General features: G+C 52.3%; 1 protein-coding gene across 2 annotated transcripts; it reads left to right on the plus strand.

Moving 5' to 3' along the window:
* Positions 1–632: 632 nt before the first annotated feature.
* Positions 633–24,270, plus strand: ZMYM3 (zinc finger MYM-type containing 3). 2 transcript variants are annotated; one of them, XM_026848393.1, is made up of 24 exons: positions 633–2,006; positions 2,716–2,759; positions 3,156–3,228; positions 4,012–4,303; positions 4,745–4,922; positions 5,358–5,570; positions 6,167–6,317; positions 6,883–6,998; positions 10,470–10,556; positions 10,878–11,028; positions 11,610–11,782; positions 12,206–12,371; positions 16,092–16,150; positions 16,710–16,881; positions 17,473–17,588; positions 17,741–17,915; positions 18,462–18,608; positions 19,659–19,762; positions 20,149–20,317; positions 20,424–20,575; positions 21,033–21,147; positions 22,038–22,292; positions 22,378–22,495; positions 22,915–24,270. In XM_026848393.1, exons 1-24 carry the CDS (start codon positions 1,124–1,126, stop codon positions 23,111–23,113), a joined length of 4,308 nt encoding a protein of 1,435 aa, XP_026704194.1. In that variant the 5' UTR covers positions 633–1,123; the 3' UTR covers positions 23,114–24,270. The 2 variants fall into 2 exon arrangements, with proteins under 2 accessions (XP_026704194.1, XP_026704195.1); XM_026848394.1 differs by lacking the exons at positions 11,610–11,782; positions 12,206–12,371.

The following is a 24,270-nucleotide window of genomic DNA, read 5'->3' on the forward strand; positions in this document are numbered from 1 at the left end:
GATGGTCTCGAACCTGATCTTCTCCTACAGTGGGTGGTTCTTCCTTCTCCCAGTCCCCTCCTTTGCCTTCTCTGTATTGGGTAGTGTGGCTGGAGCACTTGTTGGTGAAGTCTGAGGGAAAAAAAGTCGTTGAGATTCTCATTGTTCTCCATATCCTGGGTAACCAAGTCTCCTGTTTCCTTCCAGAGAAGGCCCCCATTTTCCCTAGCCTTCTTTTTATCACCAACATAGCTATAGATTTTCTTGTTGGGCCAGGTTTAATTCTATCAGGGCTTTGCCATTCCTAACCTGATCCTTGGCTACTTGGACAGTTTCTCTGTATTCCTCCCAGCCTATCTGTCCTCGCTTCCGCCCTCTGTAGGCTTCCTTTTTTATGCTTGAGCTTGTCCAGGAGCTTTACCCCATTTCTTCTTGTCATTCTCCAGAATTCCACCTAGTTCTAACTTAAGCTTTTGCAATTGTTCTGTGTCTGAATATCAGCCCACATAGTTTTGGGACTATGCTGTAGCTGTAGTTATACTATAACATGGTTTATATCTGTCCTCTGACAAAATTCGTGCATCTTGTCATCCTGTATCTTGTTCAAGGCACAGGTTACAGAACTGTAAAGGAGTTCTTTTTTGCCATTATGTTTAAGAGAAAAGATACTTTAAAAATAAAAGCTGTATTAGCTCCATGAGAACAGATCAGGAGAAAGGACAAACCATGTTTTTTGGGTCTGGTGAGATAGAGAGGAGGGCAGGGAAGGGTGTATTGCACACCATAGAACAACTCTATGAAGCCTCCTGAATTGGTACTCGAGTCATTTCTAATACCCCACTGTGTCATTTAGCATAAGCGAGTCTGTTTGCCATGCTGTGGTGAGGCGTGTGGAGGCTGTAGAGTTCCCAAAGGTCTGCTGTACTGAACAGCTGTGTCCTGCTGCTGCTGTTTGGCTTTAGAGTTTTGTAACATGATGAGTAGATGTGATCGATCTGCTGATATCTTGGTTATGGCTAGCAGTAATTACTGGGCCTTGTTTTACTTCAACAGTGTTCAAAAGAGTGGACAATCCATGTGCTGTGTTAGACTACTTTACATTAACTTGCAAGTCTGTTTCTCATTTCCAGTTGTCATCTTCTAAATGGATTCCAGTGAATTTTCGGGATCTTTGGACCCCCTGTCCTTGCCTGACAAACCACTTATTGGTGATCTCCCTGCTGACATGGAGTTTGGGGAAAATCTCCTGGGTTCCCAAACAGCTTCTACCCAGGAAGCTTCAGTTCTTCAGCCCCCTGGCTGGGATCAATCTAAGCAGATGACTGCAGATGGGGACTTGGACCTTCTAGCAAAAGCAGACAGTGTATCTGAACTAAACAAATCGAACAACCTTGTTCTAGATAAACCTAGTGTCTTGGATATGCTGGAGAAACCTGAAGTCTTAGATGACTTGGATAAAACTGCTGACTTAATGGAGCTAGATAAATCAGAGGGTATGGATGGGCTGTATAAGGCACATCCCTCCCAGGATGTGGAGCATGGACCGGCAGACTCCTCTGCCCTTTCTAGAGAAGCCCTTGTTCCAGAAACATGGAAAGAAGGGAAAGATGCACCAAAAAATGATTCTGGGGACCTAAAGGAAGATAGTGCTGCTGCTATTCCTGCACTGTCTGATGACAACACCCCTGAATCACCTCAACAGCCTGTTCCTGAATCCAGGGACCCCAGCAGTGCCCCAGCTGTGGAAGAAATCACAGCACAATCCTCAAGTCCGCCAATGGCCCCCCCCCAACTCAGTCTTAAACAGACAAAGAAGACCAGGTTGAAGGCACCAAGGAAGAGCTCACCCATGCAGAGGGAAGGGCTGGCAGGGGAAGCAGAGGTGGAACTGAGCCCCAACAACAGTACTGCAGCTTTGCCCCCTGAGCCCACGGAGGAAAACCAGGCAGAGGAAGGGGATGATAGTGGGAACAACTCACTTAAAGAAAGTAGTATACTGAAAGCACAGGAAGCCTCACCGGCAGCAGGTAAGTTGTTATCTCTGCAGAACTTGGCTTCCTTTTGCTCAGGAGCTCATCCTGCTGCACACTGCTGAAGCTGGACTCTGGTTTTTGCTCTGACTTTTCCCATTGTCCTCTGCTATGGAAATTGTCAGTGCTATTGACGGGATAGATTTTGGGAAAACATCTTGCTTACAGGGAATAATGCTCTGGAAGCTGCTCCCTTGGTGCACACAAGCTCTTGCTCTGGTTTTCATAGCTTTAACTTTGATTTTTCAATGCTTGTGCCAGCTAGGAGCTTCCCTGATAAAGCTGTGCTGTGCATCAGGTTGGTTCACATTCTTCATCACTAAAGTCTTTCCTGGAACTGAGGGTCACCAGGAGAAGGTGTTTCCAATAGACAAAGTCCCTCTGCTCAGTCAGGCCACCCTCAGGAGATGCTCAGTCTCAGTCAGAAGCAGTCAGACAACTGCCCAGCACACCTTCCCCATGCAGGGAGGTCTCTCCCTTACAGGACTCCTCCCAAGCTGTGTGTTTGGATCTCTAACTACAGGTGGTGGTTTTAGGAGCTTTCCTGTGCCTGATCACCACCAGAACTGTGCTTGTTAGCCAGGATTGTCTGAGGCTTCATGTGCAGACTGACCCAAAGGGTGGCTGCATTTAAAGAACACCTGCCCTCTTCTGCTGGAAAAAAGCAAGATGTTAGATGCAAGCTTCTTCTGTGCTTCTGTTCTAGGAGAAGGCCTGTCTGGGAAGGGAAGCGAACTGCCAACTGAGAAGGTGAGGAGAATGCAGGCAAGTATGTATGCTACAGGAGCGTAGAGGGTGGCTGGCTGTTGTCAAACTCTGAGGGACACTGGCTGTCTCATCAGCCCTCTGTGAAGGAGTTTGCATGTCTCCTGTGATGGAGTGATCCCTGTGCACTGCCACAGTGCTGTCATGTGGCTTCAGTGTGTCCCTGCTACCCCCAGCTGGAATGTCATTCTCATAAGCCTACTTCCCACTCACGCTCATCTTGCCAGCTCTGGTCAGGTATCCATGGGGTTTTATGCATTTTCAGCCTAGTTACTGGGAAAGCAAATCCCAGAAGTTGGTATTCCACCATGCTCTGGGGGATATTCATCCATGGTTGTCCTAGCAGATGGTTAGCTTAAGTGTTTTCTGAATGTCTTCTAGGAGCAGAAAAGAAGTGAACGAGCCAGAAGATCAGAAACTACCAGGCCTGAAACTGTGAACTCCTCAGAGAGCAGTGAGTAACTAGGGCTGGCCAATGCCTGTTTTCAGCCAGAGAGCAGGGCCCAGGCCCGTTGTAAGTTCAGTGTGAACTCTGGAGCTTCTGTGCGGACTTTCCTCTTACACAGGACAGGTCCCTTCACCCTGTGAGTCTTTGTTCTGGGGTACTTGCCTTGCATTCGCAGAGCACTTATGTTGAAGGGAGGTTTTACAGTGATGTGTGGACACCAAATACCAAGTAATAGGATGAGGCTCTGGGGTTGCTCCCAGGAAATCCATCTTCCATCTCCTCAGCCAGGAACTTTCTTCTTTTGTCTCTATGGCAGCAGGCTGTCTGAAGGAAGGTTGCATTTTGCAGATTTTCCCACAGAAATATGTGAAGTCTCTGTTGTTTGAGATATTGAGTGTTACCCTGCCATTCCCTAGTATTTGTGTGTTGCTCCTTCATTGCCTGCCTGTGCTGGAGACTGGGGATCCAGCTTGTTCCCTTTAAGGTCTTCTGGTTCTTGGAGGGTTTTCTGCTGTAAATATTCACACTTTGGGATTCTGCTCAATCTTTGCAAATCATGACGACTTAGAGAGGAATTGTACTTAAGCCCAGTTCACTTAAAGAACTGACTCATCTCCAATTCCAAAAGAATATCTTTTAAGGGTCCCTTTATCATTCCACCCAGACAGGTACAAAGCATGTAAAGGGACTCTGGAAAGGTAACCCCAGAAAGCCCCAGTGTATGTCTCATGGCAGAGGTTTTTGTCTCAACTCCTAATGAGGGATTTCTGTGCATCTTTCTCTCTGCAGTCCCAGTCTCTGATGAAGACTCTGATGCAATGGTGGATGATCCCAATGATGAGGATTTTGTTCCTTTTCGTACCCGACGCTCAACTCGCATGTCTTTACGCACTCAGATGGCTCAGCGAGCTGCCCGCTCTACTGTCACCAAGATGACTTGTGCCAACTGCCGGACTCCACTGCAGAAGGGCCAAACTGCCTACCAGCGTAAAGGGCTTCCTCAGCTCTTCTGCTCCAGCTCCTGTCTCACCACTTTCTCAAAAAAACCACCTGGCAAGAAGATATGCACCTTCTGTAAAAAGTGTGTGTTCATTCCACTTTTCTCAGTGCTCCCATGCTTGTGACCCCATTCACCTGCCCCACAGCCCCACCTGCCAGTTGGCATCCTTGTGACCTTCATGCTTCCCATTCACTCACATCATTCCTGCCCACTGCCAGCTGCTGCCCCATGTCTTTTTTCACACACACATATCCCATGCTCCCTACACCCCCTTTACCTTATGGTCTTTCCCTGACTGTCCCCAGGCTCAGTGCCCCATATCACAGACTCCTCTCCAAACAGCCTTCCACATGTTTCATCTTCAGGCCCTGCCCATCAGGGCTGGGGCAGAAGGTGCTGTGGGATAGTCCTTGTCACCCTTTTGGAACACCAGAAAGTCCCATGCATTGCAGTGTGCCATCCCGTCCCTCCATGGCTGGACTGTTGTGTCCCTGCATTAACACATCCCTTCCTGATCCCCAGGGAGATCTGGAACACCAAGGACTCTGTGGTTGCCCAGATTGGTTCAGGTGGCTCTTTCCACGAGTTCTGTACCTCTGTCTGCCTCTCCCTCTACGAGGCCCAGCAGCACAGACCAGCACCTCAGTCTGCAGATGCCTCGGACACCAGCCGCTGCAGCGTCTGCCACAAACCTGGCGAGGTAAACAAATCCCTTGTCTTTCCCATGCCCTGGATGAGGTGCTTGTGTCCTGCAACACTTGGCCTTGCCTGGGACCACTGCAGGGTGTTTGCCAGGTTCTCCCATGGTGTGAGGACTCAGCCCCTGAGCTGGCGCAGGCTTACTCCCAGGTCCTTCCTTGTTATTGTGAACCAGCCCTTATTCTAGCAGAAGAAATAAGGCTTCTGCTCTCCCTGCCCTGAAGCTCATTGCTTCCTGCCACTCTGCTCTCCCAGTTGCTCTGCTGACTTTTGGCAAGGGAGCCCAGCCTCCAGTTCACACCAGTTTCCAGTATGGCACTTGCCCGAGTTTCAGTGTAACAGCCAGTTACCCCAAGGGCTGTGGTGGTAGTGGCACATATGCATTGGAAGGAGGCACATGGTGGTTTGGGGAGTGACAGCAGTGATGTCTCTGCAGATCCAGCATGAAGTCAGCAATGGGAGCGTGGTTCACCGTATCTGCAGTGATGCCTGCTTCACCAAGTTCCGGGCCACTAAGGGGCTGAAAACCAACTGTTGTGACAACTGTGGACTTTACATCTACAACAAGGGGTTGCCCCTGGAATACCTCTTCCATGAAGGCCAGCAAAAACGTTTCTGCAACTCTGCCTGTCTTAACAGCTACAAGAAGGTGTGTGAAGTCAGCTGCATGGGGTGGGGGGTCTCTGTTGGCACACAGCTCCTTTGCTTGGTATGGCACAGGGCATTTCATGCAATGGCAGGTGACTTGAACCCCCTGGGATTTTATTGCTGACAAAACGTTTAAGAGATTTCTGTGGAGAAACTTTGAAGCAGGCAAACAGAATATATTTATTCTTCACGGGGCCCATCTTGGACCTGAGCATGGGTCAGGCACTCAATAAGCTGGACTATGCAGTGACACTGATATATGCAGTGAGCATGCGCTGGCTTCTTTTGGATGTCTCCACAAAGCTTGTTTGGATATGTTCCTCCATGGCCTGAGCAGGCTTCACTTAACTGTCTTGGTGGCAGTGCCAAGCTCTGTATTCCTGCCAAGGTACCCTTGAAATGAGAAGGTGAGGTGCTGAAGGCAGCATTTTTTGCTACCACTGCCTGAACCTGCAGACTATGAGCCTGGCTCTGGCATCAGGTATTCCCTGCAGGAGAGCTGCCCTGTGGTGGGTACAGTAGTGGGGTGGGATATGAGGGTTGGGCCTTGCCAGCTGTGATGATCTCCCTAGCAGCTCTGCTCTGTTCTCTTTGCAGAAGAACACTCGGGTCTACCCATGCATGTGGTGCAAGACGCTGTGCAAGAACTTCGACATGCTGCCCAATGTGGATCGCAGTGGCAAGATGGGTCTGTTCTGCTCCATTTGCTGCACTACCTCCCACAAAGTGAAGCAGTCGGGCTTGGTTGGTAAGAGCAGCTATGTACAGGGAATTGGTCACCTTTCCACTCTAACACCTTCCTTGGTACTATTTATTGCTTGTGGATGAGACGGGAAAGAAGGCATCTTGTTTGCCTGGGGAGGGGTCCAGTGAGACAAGTGGAAGGAGATTTGGAGAGGGAGGAACCCTTGCAGCATATAGACATCTTAATACTGAGGGGTATTATACATTGCTGTTCTTGAGAATGCAGGAAGCAGTTGTAGTGCCGTGCTGTGCTGGCTTTGCCCTTTCCATTACGTGGAGTACCAGGGTGTCCAGGAATGGGTATGGTCTCTGGTGCAAGTATTGCAGCCTGTTTTGTCCAAATTCCTGTAAAGCTAGGGTCACTTCCTTGAACCACTCTGCACTCCATCTGTGTTTAACATTTTTGTCCTAGCAGAATCTAGTGGTCTTAGTTTCCTGGTGTTCTTGTCCCTTGCTTTTTGATAATAACTTGACAGGCTGAGGATGAGTGAGTAGCTTGCATGCCATCCTCAGAATCCAGTCCCACATCCTGTGCTGCCGCCCTCACTGATTGCTATCTGTTTTTTCAGGTCCCTCTAGACCCTGCAGCTTCTGCAGAAAGAGTTTATCTGAACCCTGCTATTACAACAAGACAGACCGGGTTGTCTACCAGTTCTGCAGCCCCAGCTGCTGGACCAAATTCCAGGTACTGAAATATCCTTCATGCTGGGCTGAGCTGTGGATCTCATGCCTCCTTTCACACTTAGCAGAGGCTCCACCTTCCTCGAGCTCCTCAGGGAGGGTCCATAAGAAAGTCTTTGCTGGAGCACAGCAGTTGCAGTGACTGTCGTTGCCAATAACTCAGTCTTGGCCCTATGTCCCCCTTCCTCCATTGGGATAAGGTAGGCTCTAATACGCTCCTGTCTACCAGGTTATGCCCAGCAGGAGTGCAGTGCAGAGCTGTGCTGCATGAGTGGTTTGGGATGTGGTGGCCTTATGATGGCATGAGCAAGAGCGCAAGTAAGCGAGCAAAGCACAGTGGGCACCTGCTAGTGGGGCAGAAAGGGGCAGAGCTGCCCTCTGAGCCAGGCAGCACTAAGGAACTTAAGTCTTCTAGGATGTGTTGTTGAAAAATTCACAACCAGCAGTCCTGGATACCTCATGTTTAATAATCTTCAAAGGTTTGACTGGTGGTCTTTAATCTTCTGATGCTAAGTTTCAGCATATGTGAAATGTTTGTGGTATTCAAAGGAAGACTATTTGGTTTGTACAGTTGTCAAAGAACAAAGCAACAGCTGGGAAGACCTGGGAAACTTAGGCCAGGATGTGCCTTGGACAACTGAGAAAACAGAAAATCTAGAGGTAGAGAGTAAGTTACTCTCAGTTGCAGCACTTGGTTTTGGGGGTTGTCTTTTTTTCTTGTGGTTTTTGAGTTGTTTTTTTTGGGGTGGTTTTTTTTAAAATAAATTTTTGATGTAATAATTTGCTGAGATCACAAATGGTGTTAGTAGGGTAACTGTAGATTTTTAACAGTTGTAGACTTCGTAAGACTTGAATCATAGAATAGTTGGGGTTGGAAGGGACCTTTAAAGATCATCTAGTCCAACCTTCCTGCCATGAGTAGGGACATCTTCAACTAGATCAAGTTGCTCAGAGTTCTGTCCAACCTGACCTTGAACACTTCTCTGAGTAACCTGTTCCAGTGTTTCACCACCCTCGTTGTAAAAAAATTCTTCCCTATATCTAATTTCAGTCTACCATCTTTTAGTTTAAAATCATTACCCCTTGTCCTGTTGCAACAGGCCTTACTAGAAAATTTGTCCTCCTCCATCTTTCTTAGAAGCCCCCTTCAAGTATTGAAAGTCTGCACTGATGTCTCCTTGGAGCCTTCTCCAGGCTGAACAACCACAACTCTCTCAGCCTGTCCTCACAGGAGAGGTGTTCCATCCCTCTGATAATCTTTGTGGGCTCCTCTGGACCTTCTCAGCCTTTCCTGTGCTAAGGGCTCCAGAGCTGGACACCGTACTCCCAGGTGGGGTCTCACAAGAGCAGAGTAGAGGGGCAGAATCACCTCCCTCGACCTGCTGGCCATGTTACTTTTTGGTCAGCTCAGGACACAGTTGGCTTTTTGGGCTGTGAGTGCACATTGCAGCCCATGTCCAGCTTTTCATCCATGAGTACCCCTAAGTCCTTCTCTGCAGGGCTGCTTTCAGTCCCTTCATTCCCCAGCCTGTATTGGGGGTTGTCCTGAACCATGTGCAGGACCTTGCCCTTGGCCTTGTTGAATCTCATGACGTTCACATGGTGCCACTTCTCAAGCCTGTCCAGGTCCCTCTAGATGGCATCCTGTCCCTTGGGTGTGTCAACTGCACCACTCATCTTGGTGTCATCTGCAAACTAGCTGAGGGTGCACTCAGTTGCACTGTTGATGTCACTGATATTAAGTGGCGTAGAAGATATTAAACAGTCCTGGTCCCAATATGGACCCCTGAGGGACATGACTTGTCCCAGTCCCCATCTGGACATTGAGCTGTTGACCTCTGGATGTGACCGTCTAACCAATTCCTCATCCACCAAACAGTCCATCCATCAAATCCATCTCTCTCCCATTTAGAGAGAAGGTTGCTGTCAGGGATCATGTCCAAAGGCCTTACAGAAGTCCAGATAGATGACATCCGTAGGTCTTCACTTGTCCACTGATGTAGTCAATCCATCAGAGAAGGCCACTAGGTTGGTCAGGCAGGACTTGCCCTTGGTGAAGCCGTGCTGGCTGTCTTGAATCACCTCCCTGTCCTCCATGTGCCTTGGCACAGCTTCTAGGAGGATCTTCCCAGGCACAGAGGTGAGGCTGACAGGTCGGTAGTTCCAAGGGTCCTCCTTTCTACCCTTTTTAAAAATGGGTGCAATATTTCGCCTTTTCCAGTCACCAGGGACTTCACCTAATTCACCTAACTTGAATTATTGCTATGTAAAATCAGCATTGTAATATACAGTTAAACCCATGCATAACGTGGATTAGGAACTGTCTTGCTGGCAGATCTCAGAACACACTTGTCAAAGGAAAACCACTGAAGAGAACATTTCAAGATGGCTTCTTTGGGATCAGTATTAAGCCCAAGGAGTTCAACATTTTCATCAGTCGTCTGGCAATAAAGTAAGCATGATAAAATTTTGCAGATGAAACAAAAACTGGTGAAGTGTTAACTCATGCTGAGGTCAGGGCAGTCATAGAAAGCAAAGCAATTGGATTGCTTGACAAGGCTGGTTCCTCTTAGTGTGAGCTTAAACACAGTTCAGTGCAAGATCCTGTATCAGCTTTACTCAGGAGTGTGGGGATGTAAATCCTGGGAAAGTAAGGATTTTGAAAAGGGCCTGGGTTTACTGCAGATAAGCCATTCAGTATGAGCATCTCAGTTTACAGCCACAGAGGGAAGGATTAATTAAGTTATTGCAAGTACAAGCAGAGGAACAGGGAGTCAAAGTTTGGGGGCTAGGAAGCAAAAGAGCTACCTAGAATGTTGCATGGATAGGAAGGATGTTCATCCGATGTACACTTTATTTTCAATCCTGGAGAAAAATTGCAAGTATGCTGAAAAAAAGACAGAAAAACTCTCCTTGGGCTTGAAAAATGCATGTACTTGAGGCACTCACAGAACACCTTATCTGAGGTAATCAGAAACAAAGCCAGGAAGATTACTTTATTAATAAATATATCCCTGTGGACAAGACACCAAGTGCTAAATGACTGTTTCATCTAGCAGAGGAAGGTGGGATGAGAACAGCTGCTTGAATTCTGTAAGTTGCATTACCTTCAAAATAGAAACCAGGCACCTGTGCTTAAAGATCTTTTAGAGAAATTCTCAGAAGAGGTAGTGGAGCCCCCATCTCTTCATGTTTTCAAATCCAGAGGGGTGGCAGCTTGAAAGCTTGCCTTCCTCAGAAGAGCCGGACACTGGAGGCAAAGTGAAATTGCTCAAGAATCTGCTCTCCAGGAGCTTGAGACATGATCTGGTGGACTGACTGTGAGTCACTGACAGCGGCAGCAAGCGCAGGTCTGAGCAGGGGCAGACGGAGTGCTGTGAACAGTGAAGGAGGCAGGAGGTGGTGGCAGTGTGAAACGGGTGCTCTCTGCCCTCTGTGTGCCTCTCCCTCCATGAGTGGTCTCTGTCTCCTGCAGCGCACCAGCCCGGAAGGTGGGATCCACCTCAACTGCCATTACTGCCACAATCTTTTCAGCGGGAAGCCGGAGATCCTAGACTGGCAGGTGAGGACTTTCCCCAGGGGGATGTTGAGGTGGAGGCCAACCCTGGTGAGGATGGCAGGGCTCCTTCCTCTCCCTGCTCAAAGCAGAGCTCCTTCTGCACCAGTGCTCTGAATGCCTTAGCCGCAGAGATGTGCCTGGAGACCGTGCTGCGCTCCTGATGTTCAGCAGGATGTCAGAAGGGCAGGAGGAGACCACTTCTGCCAAACCCTGTGCCAGGAGAGCTGGGGACTTGGCTCAGCCCTGTAGTCTTGCTCTTGCTTCCCCGAGAAGTGTGGGGACCTCCTGCCAGCCTGGCTGACCTGGTGGCGGTCTCTTTGGCAGGACAAGGTGTATCAGTTCTGCTGCAAGGACTGCTGTGAGGACTTCAAGCGGCTGCGCGGGGTGGTGTCTCAGTGTGAGCACTGCAAGCAGGAGAAGCTGCTGCATGAGAAGATCCGTTTCTCTGGAGTGGAGAAGAACTTCTGCAGCGAAGGTACTTGGGGGAGGCAGGGGAGAGGCAGAGCCCCCATGCCAGCCCATGCTGGGGGAGGAGAAGAGAGCATGGAGAGGAACAGAGGGGAGACTGTCTTAGCCAGGCCCTGGGGCGAGAGCCTTGCCATGCAGTGAAGGGAGGACTGTTGTGGGGATGGCTTGCTGTCCAGCCAGGCCCTAGGGCAAGATCTTTACCGTTCATTGTGTCCTTGGGGAGGGCTTTCTCACAGCTTTTCTCTCTCTGGGGGCTGGGGAGACAGCAGGTGGCAGCTCCGCTCCTCCTGTCATCATGCACTTCTACGCTCTTGCGTCTGGGCTGGCCTGACCTGGCCTTGCCCTGCCTGCTGGGTTCCTGCACACAGGAGGTTGGAGTCAGACTCTTCCTAGAAGCATGGAGGTGAGAGATGGCAAGTCCCCATGAGGTCCCATCTTATCCCAGCCCCAGGGGCCAGTGCTGGATTGTTCCCTACAGTGTGTTGCGTGTGCTCTGTTGTCTCCGCAGACCTGGATTCTGGTCATGTTTGGGTCAGGGAGGCCCCCAGTTCATCCTGGGAAGGTTTCACTCCTATTGTTTCTCCGCAGGGTGTGTGCTTCTTTACAAACAGGATTTCACCAAGAACCTGGGCCTGTGCTGCATCACCTGCACCTACTGTTCTCAGACCTGCCAGCGGGCGGTCACCGAGCAGCTGGAGGGCAGCACCTGGGACTTCTGTAGTGAAGACTGCAAAAGCAAATACTTGCTCTGGTACTTCAAGGTCAGTATTGGCACTGGCAGCTTGTGCTAAGTGCTGTGGTGGGCACGGCACCCAGATAAGTGGGCATTGCACTGAGGAAGTTCGCACTGCTGGAGTCTGGCTGGCACTGCTGCGGAGAACCTGGCACTGCTGGAGTCCTGCCTGGCAATGACGGGACACTGCTACGGGGAAGCTCACGTAGCTGGAGTCCCCAGCTGATCCTGCCAGAGCACTGCACTGAGGAAGCTCACAGTGCTGGATCCGCGGCTAGTGCTGCTGTGAGAAGTTCGCACCGCTGGAGTCCCCGGCTGGCACTGGCAGGGCACTGCTGTGGGGAAGCTCACAGCACCTTGCTATGTGCACCTTTCACTGGAGAGTTTTGTTGCACTCGGAGGGGGTGTGGTTAGTTACTCGTTGTTTCTCTCCTGCTGATGCGGGCTTTAGGCAGCTCGGTGCCATGCCTGCAAGCGTCAGGGGAAGCTGCTGGAAACCATCCACTGGCGGGGGCAAATCAAACACTTCTGCAACCAGCAGTGTCTGCTGCGATTTTACAATCAACAGAACCAGCCCAACCTGGACACGCAGAAGGGGCCCGAGAGCCTGCTGAACAGTGAGTAGGAGGGAGGGAGGGGACCTGCATAGCTCAGTCCGAGAGACACAGGGAAGACTGAACAGCGAGGGGTGGAAGCTTCCTGCCCGGGACTGGATGAGACGCTAGGGAACAATCCTGCACTGGCCCTTGGGGGGGAAAGCACGGAGTGGGACCTAATGGGGCTTCTCCATCTCTAACATCTATGGTTCTATGACACACAGGGCCCAGACGGGAGGAGCCGGTGCCAGCGTGCTGCCTGTAGCTCACACTTAGCGAGGATACTCAGGGATTTAACATCCTCATGTTGCCAGCGGAGAGCTCGATTTACAGGGTTAGGGGACAGTGTGGTTTGGCATGATAATCCACCTGCAGCCCCACGCCACCTCCGAGCTGTGACCTTCTCAGATCTCATAAGCTAATCAGGATTGGGCCAGGTCAGTGCTTGGATGGGAAACATTCAAGGAAAACACAGGGTGCTGCAGGAAGTGGTGCTGGTGATGCTGTAGGTGGGCTCTCCTCAGCCAGAACTGAACCTAGAACGATCTTGAGGGAGCGCTGAGCTGCTGGAGGCACTCTGTCATGTGATGTTAGATTGGAGTCCTACCACTTACCCAAAGATCGCTGCAGCTTTGGGGAGTTGCCAACCCCGTGTCCCGGATAACCCCATTCTGCATCCGTGGAGTTCCAGCTGGAGAGGAGATTTTCACTGCCTGTTGCCCCATTTCCTATCATTAACTTGAGCCAGTTGCTTATGGAAGATTGCAAAGTGCTTTGGGATCCCTCAGGATGGAAGGTGCTCATAGTGACAGTGACAAGACATCGCTTGGCGCTCGGACACTCGTGTAGTTTCATTCTGCTTGGTCTTTCATAGGCCACGATCTTCTAGGTAATCTGTGTGCTCTAGTTAAAATGCCCGCAGCTTATGGTGGGACTCTTCACTGCATCAAGCTTCGACAGATACGTGCATCACAGGCTCAGGGCTTTGCTGCCCTCCCTGGGATTTCATGAGGTGTAAAACCCTGACTAGGGTGCGCCAAGGAGGGGAATCCAAGACAAGGACCTTCCTGTGAGAGACCTCGTCCTCCATCTCCAGACTCTTCCTGGTTCCTCTCCTGACAGCAGTGGGCTGACTGCAAGAAGGGGGAAGCCCTGGATGTCAGTGCTGCTTAGACAGCAAAGCAGAGCTGCTCTGCCAGAAGCAGCAGGTTCCCCCAGCCAGGGGAGTCCCAACCTGCCCTCCAGGAGCCACGCTCCGTAACAGGCCATGTGAGGTGACGGCTCAAGTGGCAGCACACTGGAGTGACCTGGATAAGGAACTGTTGATCTCTGCTGGCACGGGGGTGCCCAGGGGGAGTCTGCTTGATGGAGCACAGACTGTCCTGCTGCCCATGGGAGGAAGAGGTATTAAATTTTCTCGTTCCTATAGCTCAGCAAGTTATTCCACAGCCCTAGCCATGCTGTTCTATTTGTCCTCTGCTTCCAAGGCATCTTGCTTGTGAGGGACTGGTAACAATGCTTTTGGGACACAGGCACAGCAAGCAAGCTCTGCCTACAGAGAGGAGCATGTTTCACACCATTTGGCCATTGTCTCCTTGGAGCCTTGGAACACAAGACTGAGAAGTACCTTCTCCACCACCACCAACCACAAGAGTCTGAGCCCACCCCTCACCCTGTTTCTGGAGGCCCACAATACCTCTGCTGTTTGGCACGTGGTGCGTTGTGCATCACCCTTCACTGTGCTGTAGCGGCCTCTCTGTGCCCTGGGAAGCAGAGGACTCTGAGGGCAGCAAGGAAAAGCCCATCAGCAGCGATGAGCACTCAGCTGAGCACAAGACTCAAGCTGTCCCAGCAGCTGCTGTGCTTGGTGAATGCCGCTGGTGGCACTGGGCCCTCTGTGTGTTCTGGCACACCCATCCCCTGCCAGCTGTGGGATAGCTGTGGACATCCTTGTCCAGGGACCATGGCATACTGCTCAGCTCGCAAAGGAAGGATGCTGGAGCCAGGGCTGGCTGTGTGCTTACACAGAGAGCTTTCCAGCCCAGCACGCTGTGCAGGGGATTTTGGGAGGAGCAGCTTGTCAGTGCATAGTGAGGAACAGTTTCTGCCTGGTCCATCCAGGGTCTCCTGTGGACCTGGCCACCATGTTGCTGGCTCACAAGGGACTACCTGGATTTCAGGCTGGGATTTTGGGCAGAGTTACTGACTACTTGCTTCTTCTCTTGCAGTCAGTGGTTGCTTAAAACCATTCATTCCTGTGACCCTGTGGCTGCTGCCAGCCTGGTGATCCTGAGAGTGCTGGGAACAGTCTGTGTAATGAGGGATTGAGGAGCTTCTGCCACAGAACTGTGTCCAGAGACTTCCAAGGGGAACTGGTTCTGCACAGGGCTGTCCAGCTGAAGAGGACAGAGGGCCAGAAGTCATGGTTGGTGCAGGCAGTGCTTTGACAGCTCCTTGCTGGTGTTGGGATGAGAGTAAAGAACAAGCTGAAGCTTTCCTGGACGCCTGGACATGTAGCACACAGAGTTTTATGGCAGGAGGATCTTGTTTCACTTAGTCCTGAATCACTAGCCTGTGGGGCAGTCAACTTTGCTTTTGATTTCGCTGCAGCAGAAACTCTGCTCATCCTCTTACAGCTTCTCTCTTCTCATTTGAACTACTGATGTCTCCCACCTAGACCAGCTGCCCATCTCCTTCGGGCTGGTCAGGGGGAGTTCTTATATCCATTGAGACTGTTGCAGATCCTATGGCTGAGTGCTCAGCTGCAGGCTAGGGAACTTCCTCCAACTGGAACTTACCCATCCCCCTGTGGTGGTCAGCAAGTGGATTCTGCTGGGTCTCCAGTTGCTCAAGAGCTGTATTGCATTTCCTCAGGACAGAGGAAATCTGCACAAATGGGGATGCCCATGTGTTGGGAGTCTGGGTCTTTCCTGGAGAGCCTGTCTGCAATAAGGAGGTGCAAATGGACCCGCCACTCCCTTTGGCTGCTGAGACCTGATGCTTTACTTGCAGGTGTCTCCATGCATGGCCCACGGTTAGTCAGTGATGTAGAGGGCAGTTCTTTTTCCCAGCCACATGGGTAACCAGGGCTCACAGGAGACTTGGATGAAGGTGCTCTTTTGAGATGGGGGCAGGTTCTCTGAAGAGCAAATGAGCTGGGATTATCTAAACCATGATGATACTGTCACCACCTGAGTCTAGTGTCTGTCATGCACGTCTCTCATATGCAGGTGATTCCCTCTTTCCTTACAGGAGTGAACTGCATCCCTAGGGCTGGGGCAAAGCTGTCTCTGCTTTCTGGAATACCTTGTAATGCTACTACTAGCTCTGTCACCTTCTTCCTAGGGATCTCGAAGCACTTTGCCAAGATATTTGTAGCAGGGAGATGGAGGCACAGGGAGGGGCCATGGCTCGGTACAGCAAGCCAATAGGCAGAGCTGGGATTAGAGCCCTGGATTCTTCTCTCTACAAGGGGCTGGGATTTCTCCTGACCTGCTGTGATGGGGATGGGGTGGACTGCAAGGGAGCACAAAATGACATGGGAATTACTTAACTTTGGGTTGTAGTGTCTTATGAGCTGCTAGGGCTAGAGATTGTGGAAACATTAACTGTTCCTGGAGGGCCAGGAGCAGTTTCTGGGGAGCCTGTCCCTGCCCTCTGGCTGCTGCCACCTCCAGTCCCAGCAGTGGGACCTGTTGGCCCGAGAGCTCTTGAATTTAAGAGTTGTTGCTTTCTTTACAGGTCAGACTTCAGAGCCAAAAGTACCTGCCCCTTCCCAACAGAAGGCAGAGACTAACATGGTAAGGCCTGTTGGAGGTAGAAGTTTGCAAGATAGCACAAGAGAGGACAGATCTGCCATTGCTCAGGGAGATTTCATTCTACAATCAATGCATGTTAAGATGTCTGGGTAGTGGGAGCTTATCAGAGCTGCTGGGGAGGGCAGCATCAGCATATCTCCTGCAAAGGGGAAGAATAACCATTCCTCAGGAACTGATGATGGGCTCCAGAACAGCCTGCTACTGTGGCCCTGGCTCCTCTGCACAGATCTCCCCTGTGCCTGGATACAGTTGCTATCCCACTGTGTTTCCTGTTGTCCTGTGGGGCAGGAGCAACCAGTGCCAGACTCCCTGCTGGCTGCTGCAGAGATGCTGCACAGGCTTGCTGCCTGCCAGCTGCAGCTTGGCAGTCCTTTGGCCGGGTCTGACTGTGGGAGCATCCACATGCGTGTATGTGTGTGTGTGTTGGGGACTGCCAGGCTCTGGGATGTGCTCTGGGAGTCTCTCCAGCTGTACCTGTGGTTGGGAAGAGGTGGTGCTGCCTTAGGTAGACACTAACCTTGTGCCTTCTGCATTTCCTCAGCTGCCAGCAAAGACCTCCTCAGCCCAGATGTCTCCAGCTGCGCCGCCACCTCCCCCACCCCCTCCGCTTCCAGCCACTCCTCGGAAAAACAAAGCTGCCATGTGTAAACCACTGATGCAGAACCGGGGCGTTTCCTGCAAGATAGAAATGAAGTCCAAAGGATGTCAGACAGGTAGGAAAACAAGACGTAACTGCAGGATTACAGGGGAGTTTTGCAAAGGCAAGTGGCATGTCCCTGCTCCAGACTAAACGTTGAATCCAGCCTGAAATGCTGTACAGAACGGCTTGGTGTTTGTCACGCTGCTGAGGAGCCTCAGGGCAGTGGAGGGCACACACGTCAGGGCTGGAGGTAGGGAGCCCATTTCCATCAGAGGCAAAAGGAGAGATGCAGAGAGCACTCCACCTCTTGTGGGACAGCTCCTGTTCCGCTGGAGATTGACAGCTTGTCTGAGGGGCCATCTGCTGAGCAGGTTCCACCGTGTAGTTCCTGTCAGGCATGTGTGTGTGGTCTCCAGCATACGCAAGGCAACTAGACCTTTCAGCAGGGCCACGTAAGAGCAGGGCTTGCACATCTGGCTAAGGCAAGCCTTTCTTATTGCAGGCCTGTTTGACTTGCTGCTGCTCCAGCTCTGCCCACGAGTCACAGAAGCTGGTGGCTGGAGGGGCCGTGGTGCTGAATGGCTGAGGGCATGGCAGTACGCAGTGGGGCTGGGTGGAGGAGCTGCTGGAAGCAAGCTCACTGACATACTTTTGCTCTTGTCAGAGGCTGACTGGAAGCCCCAGGTGATTGTGTTGCCAATCCCCGTCCCGATCTTCGTGCCTGTGCCTATGCATATGTACTGCCAGAAAGTACCTGTGCCTTTCTCCATGCCTGTCCCGGTAAGCGACACACTCCACCTGCTCGTGTTCTCTTACTGTCTCGATCCTGCCTTGCTCTAGTCTCCCTGCTTCTCTGTTCGTCCTCTTCTGCCTCTGCTTTTACGTCAGTCGGCTGAGTGTCAGTTTTCTGCCTGGTGTGCTGCTGTCGACAGGTGCCTGTGCCAATGTTCTTGCCCACCACGCTGGAGAGCACAGATAAGATTGTGGAGACCATTGAGGAACTGAAGGTGAAGATCCCCTCCAATCCCCTGGAGGCTGACATCCTGGCCATGGCCGAGATGATTGCAGAGGCTGAGGAACTGGACAAGGCCTCCTCGGACCTGTGCGGTAGGTTCTGCCATGGCTGGGACTGGCCCAAAAGCTGGCATCACGTGGGGATTCCTGGCTCCTGGAGCTAGAGCATCTGCCTGGATCACAGCTCTCCTAAAGCCTTTCAAAAGGAAGCAGGGAAGAGCAGTTCCTCAACTTCTGCTGCGGAAGTACCGAGAGGGAAGAGCTGCAGCAAAGAGCGGTGTCTGCCGCTCTCTCTTTTGGGGGTGCCAGTCTTGTGGCACATGTGCAGCACTGTTAGTTTATTCAGGTGCCTGTTCAGGCTCTTACCTAAAGCAGCTTCCCAGCAGAAGACTATCAGTCCTGACCTCGCAGGTCTTTTTGTTTGGGGGCTGCATTCCTCAAGCCCCAGTAACCAGGGATGTGGTGGGTAGAGGACAAACATCCAATGTCTTGCTGTCCAGGGAAGCATAGATGTCGTGGGGCTGCTCCACGCACAGGACTCTGCTGGAGGGAGCCTGACTTCATCTTCCAGCAGTCACAGGGAAAACAGGTGAAAGACTTTCTTGAAAGTTGGGTTTATGATCTACTTTTGCATTGCAGACCTGGTGAGTAACCAGAGTGCAGAGGGTCTCCTGGAGGACTGTGATCTATTTGGACCAGCACGGGATGATGTGTTGGCTATGGCTGTCAAGATGGCAAATGTCCTCGATGAGCCGGGCCAGGACCTGGAGGCTGACTTCCCTAAGAGTAAGAACTGGGTGAAGCATGCATGCAGGGCTGCTCATGCTGCAGCAGGGCCCTCCCACTGCCCTCGGCTGACTGTTGCCAGCAGCGTTAAGAGCTGTGTGAACTTATCTCCCCATGCCCTCTGACTGACCAGGCTTGAGGCCAGGAACTGAGAGTCTTGCAGATGACTGCTCACAGCAGGGGTGAGAAGACCACCACTTTTGAAGGAGTGTGTGAAGTTGCGCCAGGGAAAGTTTAGACTAGATATTAGGAAGCATTTCTTTACAGAACAGGTTGTTGGGCGTTGGAATGGGCTGCCCAGGGAGGTGGTGGAGTCCCCATCCCTGGAGGGGTTTAAGAGTCAGGCTGGCATAGTGCTGAGGGATCTGGTGTAGTTGGGAACTGTCTATGTTAGGTTAATGGTTGGACTGGATGATCTTCAAGGTCTTTTCCAACCTAGACGATTCTATGATTCTGTTTAGACTAACTGACCTGTTGCGAGCATAGGTCTGCAAAAAAGGGGGAACGAGAAACTGATTTTAACAGCTCAGAGAGCAGGGCAGTGGTGCTGGTGTGCTTATGGGTGATGATTCCAGAGGATCCAGCAAGGCAAGAGAGAGACCTAGACAGGCTGTCTGTCCTGGGAGACAGAAGAATTGCTGAGTGTCCATTAGTGGGCAGAAGGTGGAAGAAGGGGCAGAGACTTGCACGACCACAGCAGTGCTGAGGCAGGATGCTAGCTGCAGAGGACAGAATTGGGGTGCCTGTGCCAGGCTGTCTCCAGTGCTGGCCTGGCACAAGGGGATGAAAAATGTTCCTCAGCTTTAAAAAACAAACGAAAAACTGTCAGAGGTGAGAATGCAGGGCTCTGGTTAGTCTGTGAAAACTTATCATCATCTGCCAGAGCTGTATTTCCTTTGTTGGGCTACAGCTAGAAGTTCATGCCAGGCAGGGGTGGAGGGTAAGAAGTGTCGGGCTGTGTTCCCTCTTCATCTTGCTGTAAGAACCAGACCAGCGCAGCGACAGGATGAGAGGTCTCAACTGAGCCCTTCTGCCTGTGTTTCCTTTCAGACCCTCTAGACATCAACCCCAGTGTGGACTTCCTCTTTGACTGTGGGCTGGTGGGACCAGAGGAGGTGTCTGCAGAGCAAGATCTGCCTCGTGCTGTCCGGAAGGTGAGCTCTCTGTGGGTACTGCCTGCCTAAAGCTCTTTGGGTTTGGAGTGGGAGCTGCTGTCTGGGATGTACAAGTGGTGCTAGAGGCTTTGGCGTGCTGGGGAGGTTGTGCCCTCTCCCTCCAGGGCATGCCTGGCCTGTGGGCTACTCCTTGAATGAAAATACTTGCCTGTCACTTTGGAGGAGCTTTGCATGCCACAGGTCATGTGAGAGCTGGCCTCCTGCCTGTGGGTCTCATAACTACTGGGCCTTGTTGGCTTGGCTGTCAGCAGAAGGATGACATGGGCACAGGCACGCTGCGAGGGAGCTGGCAGCCAGCAGGTCTGGCCAGGACTCTTGTGTCTGTCCCAGGCAGGTGCCCAGTTTCACAGTACACCTCTCTGCAGGGGCAGAAGCGTCTGGTGCTCTCTGAAAGCTGTTCCCGGGACTCCATGAGCAGCCAGCCCAGCTGCACAGTGCTGAACTACTCATATGGCGTGAATGCCTGGAAGTCCTGGGTGCAAGCCAAGTATGCAGGGGGAGAGACCAGCAAGGGAGAGGAGCTACGCTTCGGCCGTAAGTGCCCTGCCTGGATGGGGTGGAGTGACAGAAATGTCCCAGAAGCTGAGGTGCTCCTGGCCTTGCAGACTATTGTCTGAGGCTGCTGTGCTTGTCTCCACAGCCAAGCCCATGAGGATCAAGGAAGACATCTTGGCCTGCACAGCAGCTGAGCTCAACTACGGCCTGGCCCAGTTTGTCAAGGAGATAACACGGCCCAATGGGGAGCGCTATGAACCGGACAGCATCTATTACCTCTGCCTTGGCATCCAGCAGGTGAGGGAGGGCTTGCTGCCCTCAAGTCCTCCACAGTCAGACCTGGGAGTCAGATCTGGTGAGGGGAGCTTTTACCCTTTATTCTGAATTCTGGGAACTCAGAGAGGCTCACTGGACTCCCCTTCAGTGCCTTGCCCCAGGACAGCAGCCCACCTGGTTTGGTCTTTGTTCCCAAGCCCAGTGGGTAGGGTGGCAGCTATTCCCCAGCCTTGCTCCCTTCTTGCACATCCTTGAGGAGGGCAGGGAGATCTCCCCAAACTCAGTCCCTTCTTCAGCACCAAATCTGCTTTGCCATGCAAAGGTTGGGGTTTTTCTCACAGCTCTCAGAAGTGGCTGGGTTTAGGAGCTCTGGTTGTACCAGGAGGGTGCTCTGCATGTGTGCCCTGGGCTCTCTGGGGAGGGTTTGTATTCCGGGTGCTGCCATGTCTCTCTTGATGGTGTGTTCTGTCCTTTCTAGTACCTGCTCGAGAACAATCGTATGGTGAATATATTTACAGACCTTTACTACCTGACCTTCGTGCAGGAGCTGAACAAGTCCCTGAGTGGCTGGCAACCCACAATCTTACCAAATAGTACGTGTCTCCAGAGTACCTTCAATCACCACGCGTACCCAGTTTGTGCTTCTAGCCTTGTATCCTCTGGTCTGATTATGCTCCCCCCAGCCTCAACCCTTTTCCTTGACATAGGCAGCACAGTCCCTCTGTGTCTTGGGGTCATACTGACCCATACTGCCAGCAGAGCCAGCCTGGTTTACGCCTCAGCAGCTTCTGTTGCCCAGAGTCAGGGTAGCTGGGAGCAGAGCACAGCTGCTTTGTGTCCTGGGACTGTTTGAATCTTTACAACGCTTACAGTGACATCTCCACCCTTTGGCAAAGATGATACAAAGCTGGGAGGCACACTGTCCCATGCCTTTGTGTTCCCAGTATGTTGGCGAGCCCTGCACGCTGTGCTAAGGTTGGCCAGGGTTGCTGTGCTGCTGCCATGTGAGTGGATGAACTTGGAGCTCTGCAGAGGCTTGTCGTGGTGCGGTGATCTGGGCTGCCTTCCCTGCTCTGTCTTGACAGGGGTTAGTTCACAGATCCAGCCTCACCTCTGCGTATTGGCTGTCCCAGGCAGAGGCATTCGGCTCCAGACCTGTGTGTCTAGGCCTGCCTGCTGCTTTTCCTTCATCTCACACTGTGTGGTGGAGCAATGATCTGGAGTTCACTTAGTGGCCATCTATAGGGATGAGCGATTAGGAGTGATTTGGGTTCTGACCTGTGGTTTGGCTGCACTGTGGGGTGGCTCGTGGCTGGGCAGAGCCAGCATCTAGCTCTGCTGATGACTCTGGAGAATTAACCTCATGGAAGAGGGTATGTTGTTGTGAAGTGTCAGTCTTTTGCAGTGAGCTTGCCTGGGCAGGGTGAAGGCATTGCCACAAGGCCACAGTTGATGTGACTGGTTCTTCCTCTGTGCGTTGCAGACACAGTTTTCTCACGTGTTGAGGAAGAGCACCTCTGGGAGTGCAAGCAGCTGGGTGTTTACTCACCCTTCGTGCTCCTCAACACCCTCATGTTCTTCAACACCAAGTTCTTTGGGCTGCAGACAGCGGAGGAGCACATGCAGCTCTCCTTCACCAACGTGGTGCGTCAGTCCCGCAAGTGCACCACGGCCCGTGGCATGACAAAGGTGGTGAGCATCCGCTACTATGCTCCTGCCAAGCAGAAGAAAAGCCGAGGTAGGGTCTGCTGGAGCATCTCTGTCCATCCCCCAGCCCCCCCCTTTGGATCCCAGATGTGATCTTGCTCTCTCCCCCTCTGTAGATGGTGGCTCTGGAAAGCGGAAGCGGGAGGAGGAGGTACCAATGCTGGAGCAGCGGGAGAACAGGATGAACCCACTCCGATGTCCTGTCAAGTTCTATGAGTTTTATCTCTCCAAATGGTGAGGCTTTCTCTGGAGAAGGGGCATGTGCCATTTTGGGGCCACCTCTCAGTTTTGGTGGGACCCTGTGGAGTGACTGCTGGTCTCCAAACATTTCTACTTGAATGTGAACCTTGCCCAGGATCTGTGCTGCTTGTATAGACTGTGGTTGAGAGAATGCTTCTCTCTGGTCCCTCCCACTGCTTGCCTCTCTCCAGACAGGCAGGAGTGTGCAGTATGAGTCTTGGTGCTTGACTAGTTAGGGGCTTTAGTCCTGAGTGAGCAGCTGCAGACTCAGCTCGTGTCCTCATCCTGCCAAAGGATGAGAGGCTGTGACAAGCCTTGATTTTTTTTTTTCCCCCCATAACCAGAAGAGCAGGCCAGGCTTTCTGAGCCCCTGGCACTGATATCCCAGGGCTCACCTTCCTCTTTCTTTACAGCCCTGAGAGTCTGCGGAACCGCAACGATGTCTTCTACCTGCAACCTGAACGTTCATGCATTGCTGAGTCGCCGCTCTGGTACTCGGTCATCCCCATGGACCGGAGCATGCTGGAGAGCATGCTGAACCGCATCCTGGCTGTGAGGGAGATCTACGAGGAGCACAGTCGGCTCAGCAGCCTGGAGGACGACATGGACTAAGAGCAAGGTGCTGCTGGGCTGGTTGTGCTCCAGCCCTTGTCTCCCTGCCTCCCGCTGCAGGGCGGGGGCCATGCAGTGTGGGAGGGGACGGTGCTGCGGCAGTGCTGTCTCTTCATCGTTACTGGACTTGGACATCCCATCCTGCTCATTACAGGTCTCTCCTACGTCCATGGCCCCCATGCTCAGCCCTGCCTCCTGTTCCGACTGCTGGGTGAGCCGTCTTCCCTGGGGCCAGTCCCCACAGCACAGGGGTGGCAGAGCCCCCATGGCAGCTCTCCTTGCCCAGTCCTGTCCTCCCTTACCCCCAGCCCTGACACTACCCCTCTCTCCCCCTGCCTCAGGGCAGGAACCGCACAATATGGCAGAGTGTCATCTGGGACCAGCGGCCCCGAGGCTTTTAATTCTCACTTCCTTTAGCATCCCCTTGAGAGGCTGCAGCTGGCATGGCAGAAAGGGTAGCTCTGCTGCTGCGGCAGGATGGTGTTTTCAAACCAGTGGGGAAGGACCACTGCAGCCTGAGAGCTGTTGGGTCAGGGGCAGGGCTTGTTCCTAGGGGGTGGGAGAGGCAGGCTGCGGGGAGCAGAGGGAGCCAATGCTGGAATGTGAGGGCAGAGAACCAGACCCAGCCTCGCCATGGGATCACCTCCCTCGTACGCAGCCAGGCCCCCTCCCTCAATTTTGTTAATGTTTTCTGAGTTGGCAGAAAACTGATGGAGACGGGTCTGTGTTAGCATTGCCCCTCTCTCCCCACTGTCCCCTGTCCTGGCATAATCCACCTCCCCAGTGCAGTGTGCCATCAGTGGGTCCCTCTGCTCCAGCCAGGGGCTTGGGCAGCTGCTGGCAGAAGCGAGGAGCTCTGCCTGGCCTCCCCCTCCCTCCCAAAGCAGCAGGCTACTAGTGCCCTGCCTGGGGTGAACCTGGCTCTGGCTGTGTCGCTCCCTGCTGCCTCCTGCCTCTCCTCGTGTTCTGGTTGGTTTTCTTGAGCTGTACATGGGTCTCCTGTTGAGCCTGTATATATTGTTCTGGGCCCTGGCCCGGGGCCATCTGTTCTCTGTGTCCATGTGGAGAGTGAGCCGCTCACCAGTCTTGTTGTAGTGATGCCAGGGCGGTAGGACTAACCCTGTGTCTCTGGAAACCATTCATTTCAAATAAAGATG

Source organism: Athene cunicularia (genome assembly GCF_003259725.1).
Source record: "Athene cunicularia isolate RWA chromosome 4 unlocalized genomic scaffold, athCun1 chr4_part3, whole genome shotgun sequence".
NCBI classification, from domain to species: domain Eukaryota; kingdom Metazoa; phylum Chordata; class Aves; order Strigiformes; family Strigidae; genus Athene; species Athene cunicularia.

Excerpts from the sequence above, each read along its gene's own strand:
- ZMYM3 (XM_026848393.1), top strand. The coding sequence starts at position 1,124 with ATGGATTCCAGTGAATTTTCGGGATCTTTGGACCCCCTGTCCTTGCCT. Across the intron at positions 5,571-6,166 it reads GTCTTAACAGCTACAAGAAG|AAGAACACTCGGGTCTACCC; the intron begins GTGTGTGAAGTC and ends TTCTCTTTGCAG. Across the intron at positions 22,496-22,914 it reads GAGTTTTATCTCTCCAAATG|CCCTGAGAGTCTGCGGAACC; the intron begins GTGAGGCTTTCT and ends CTTTCTTTACAG.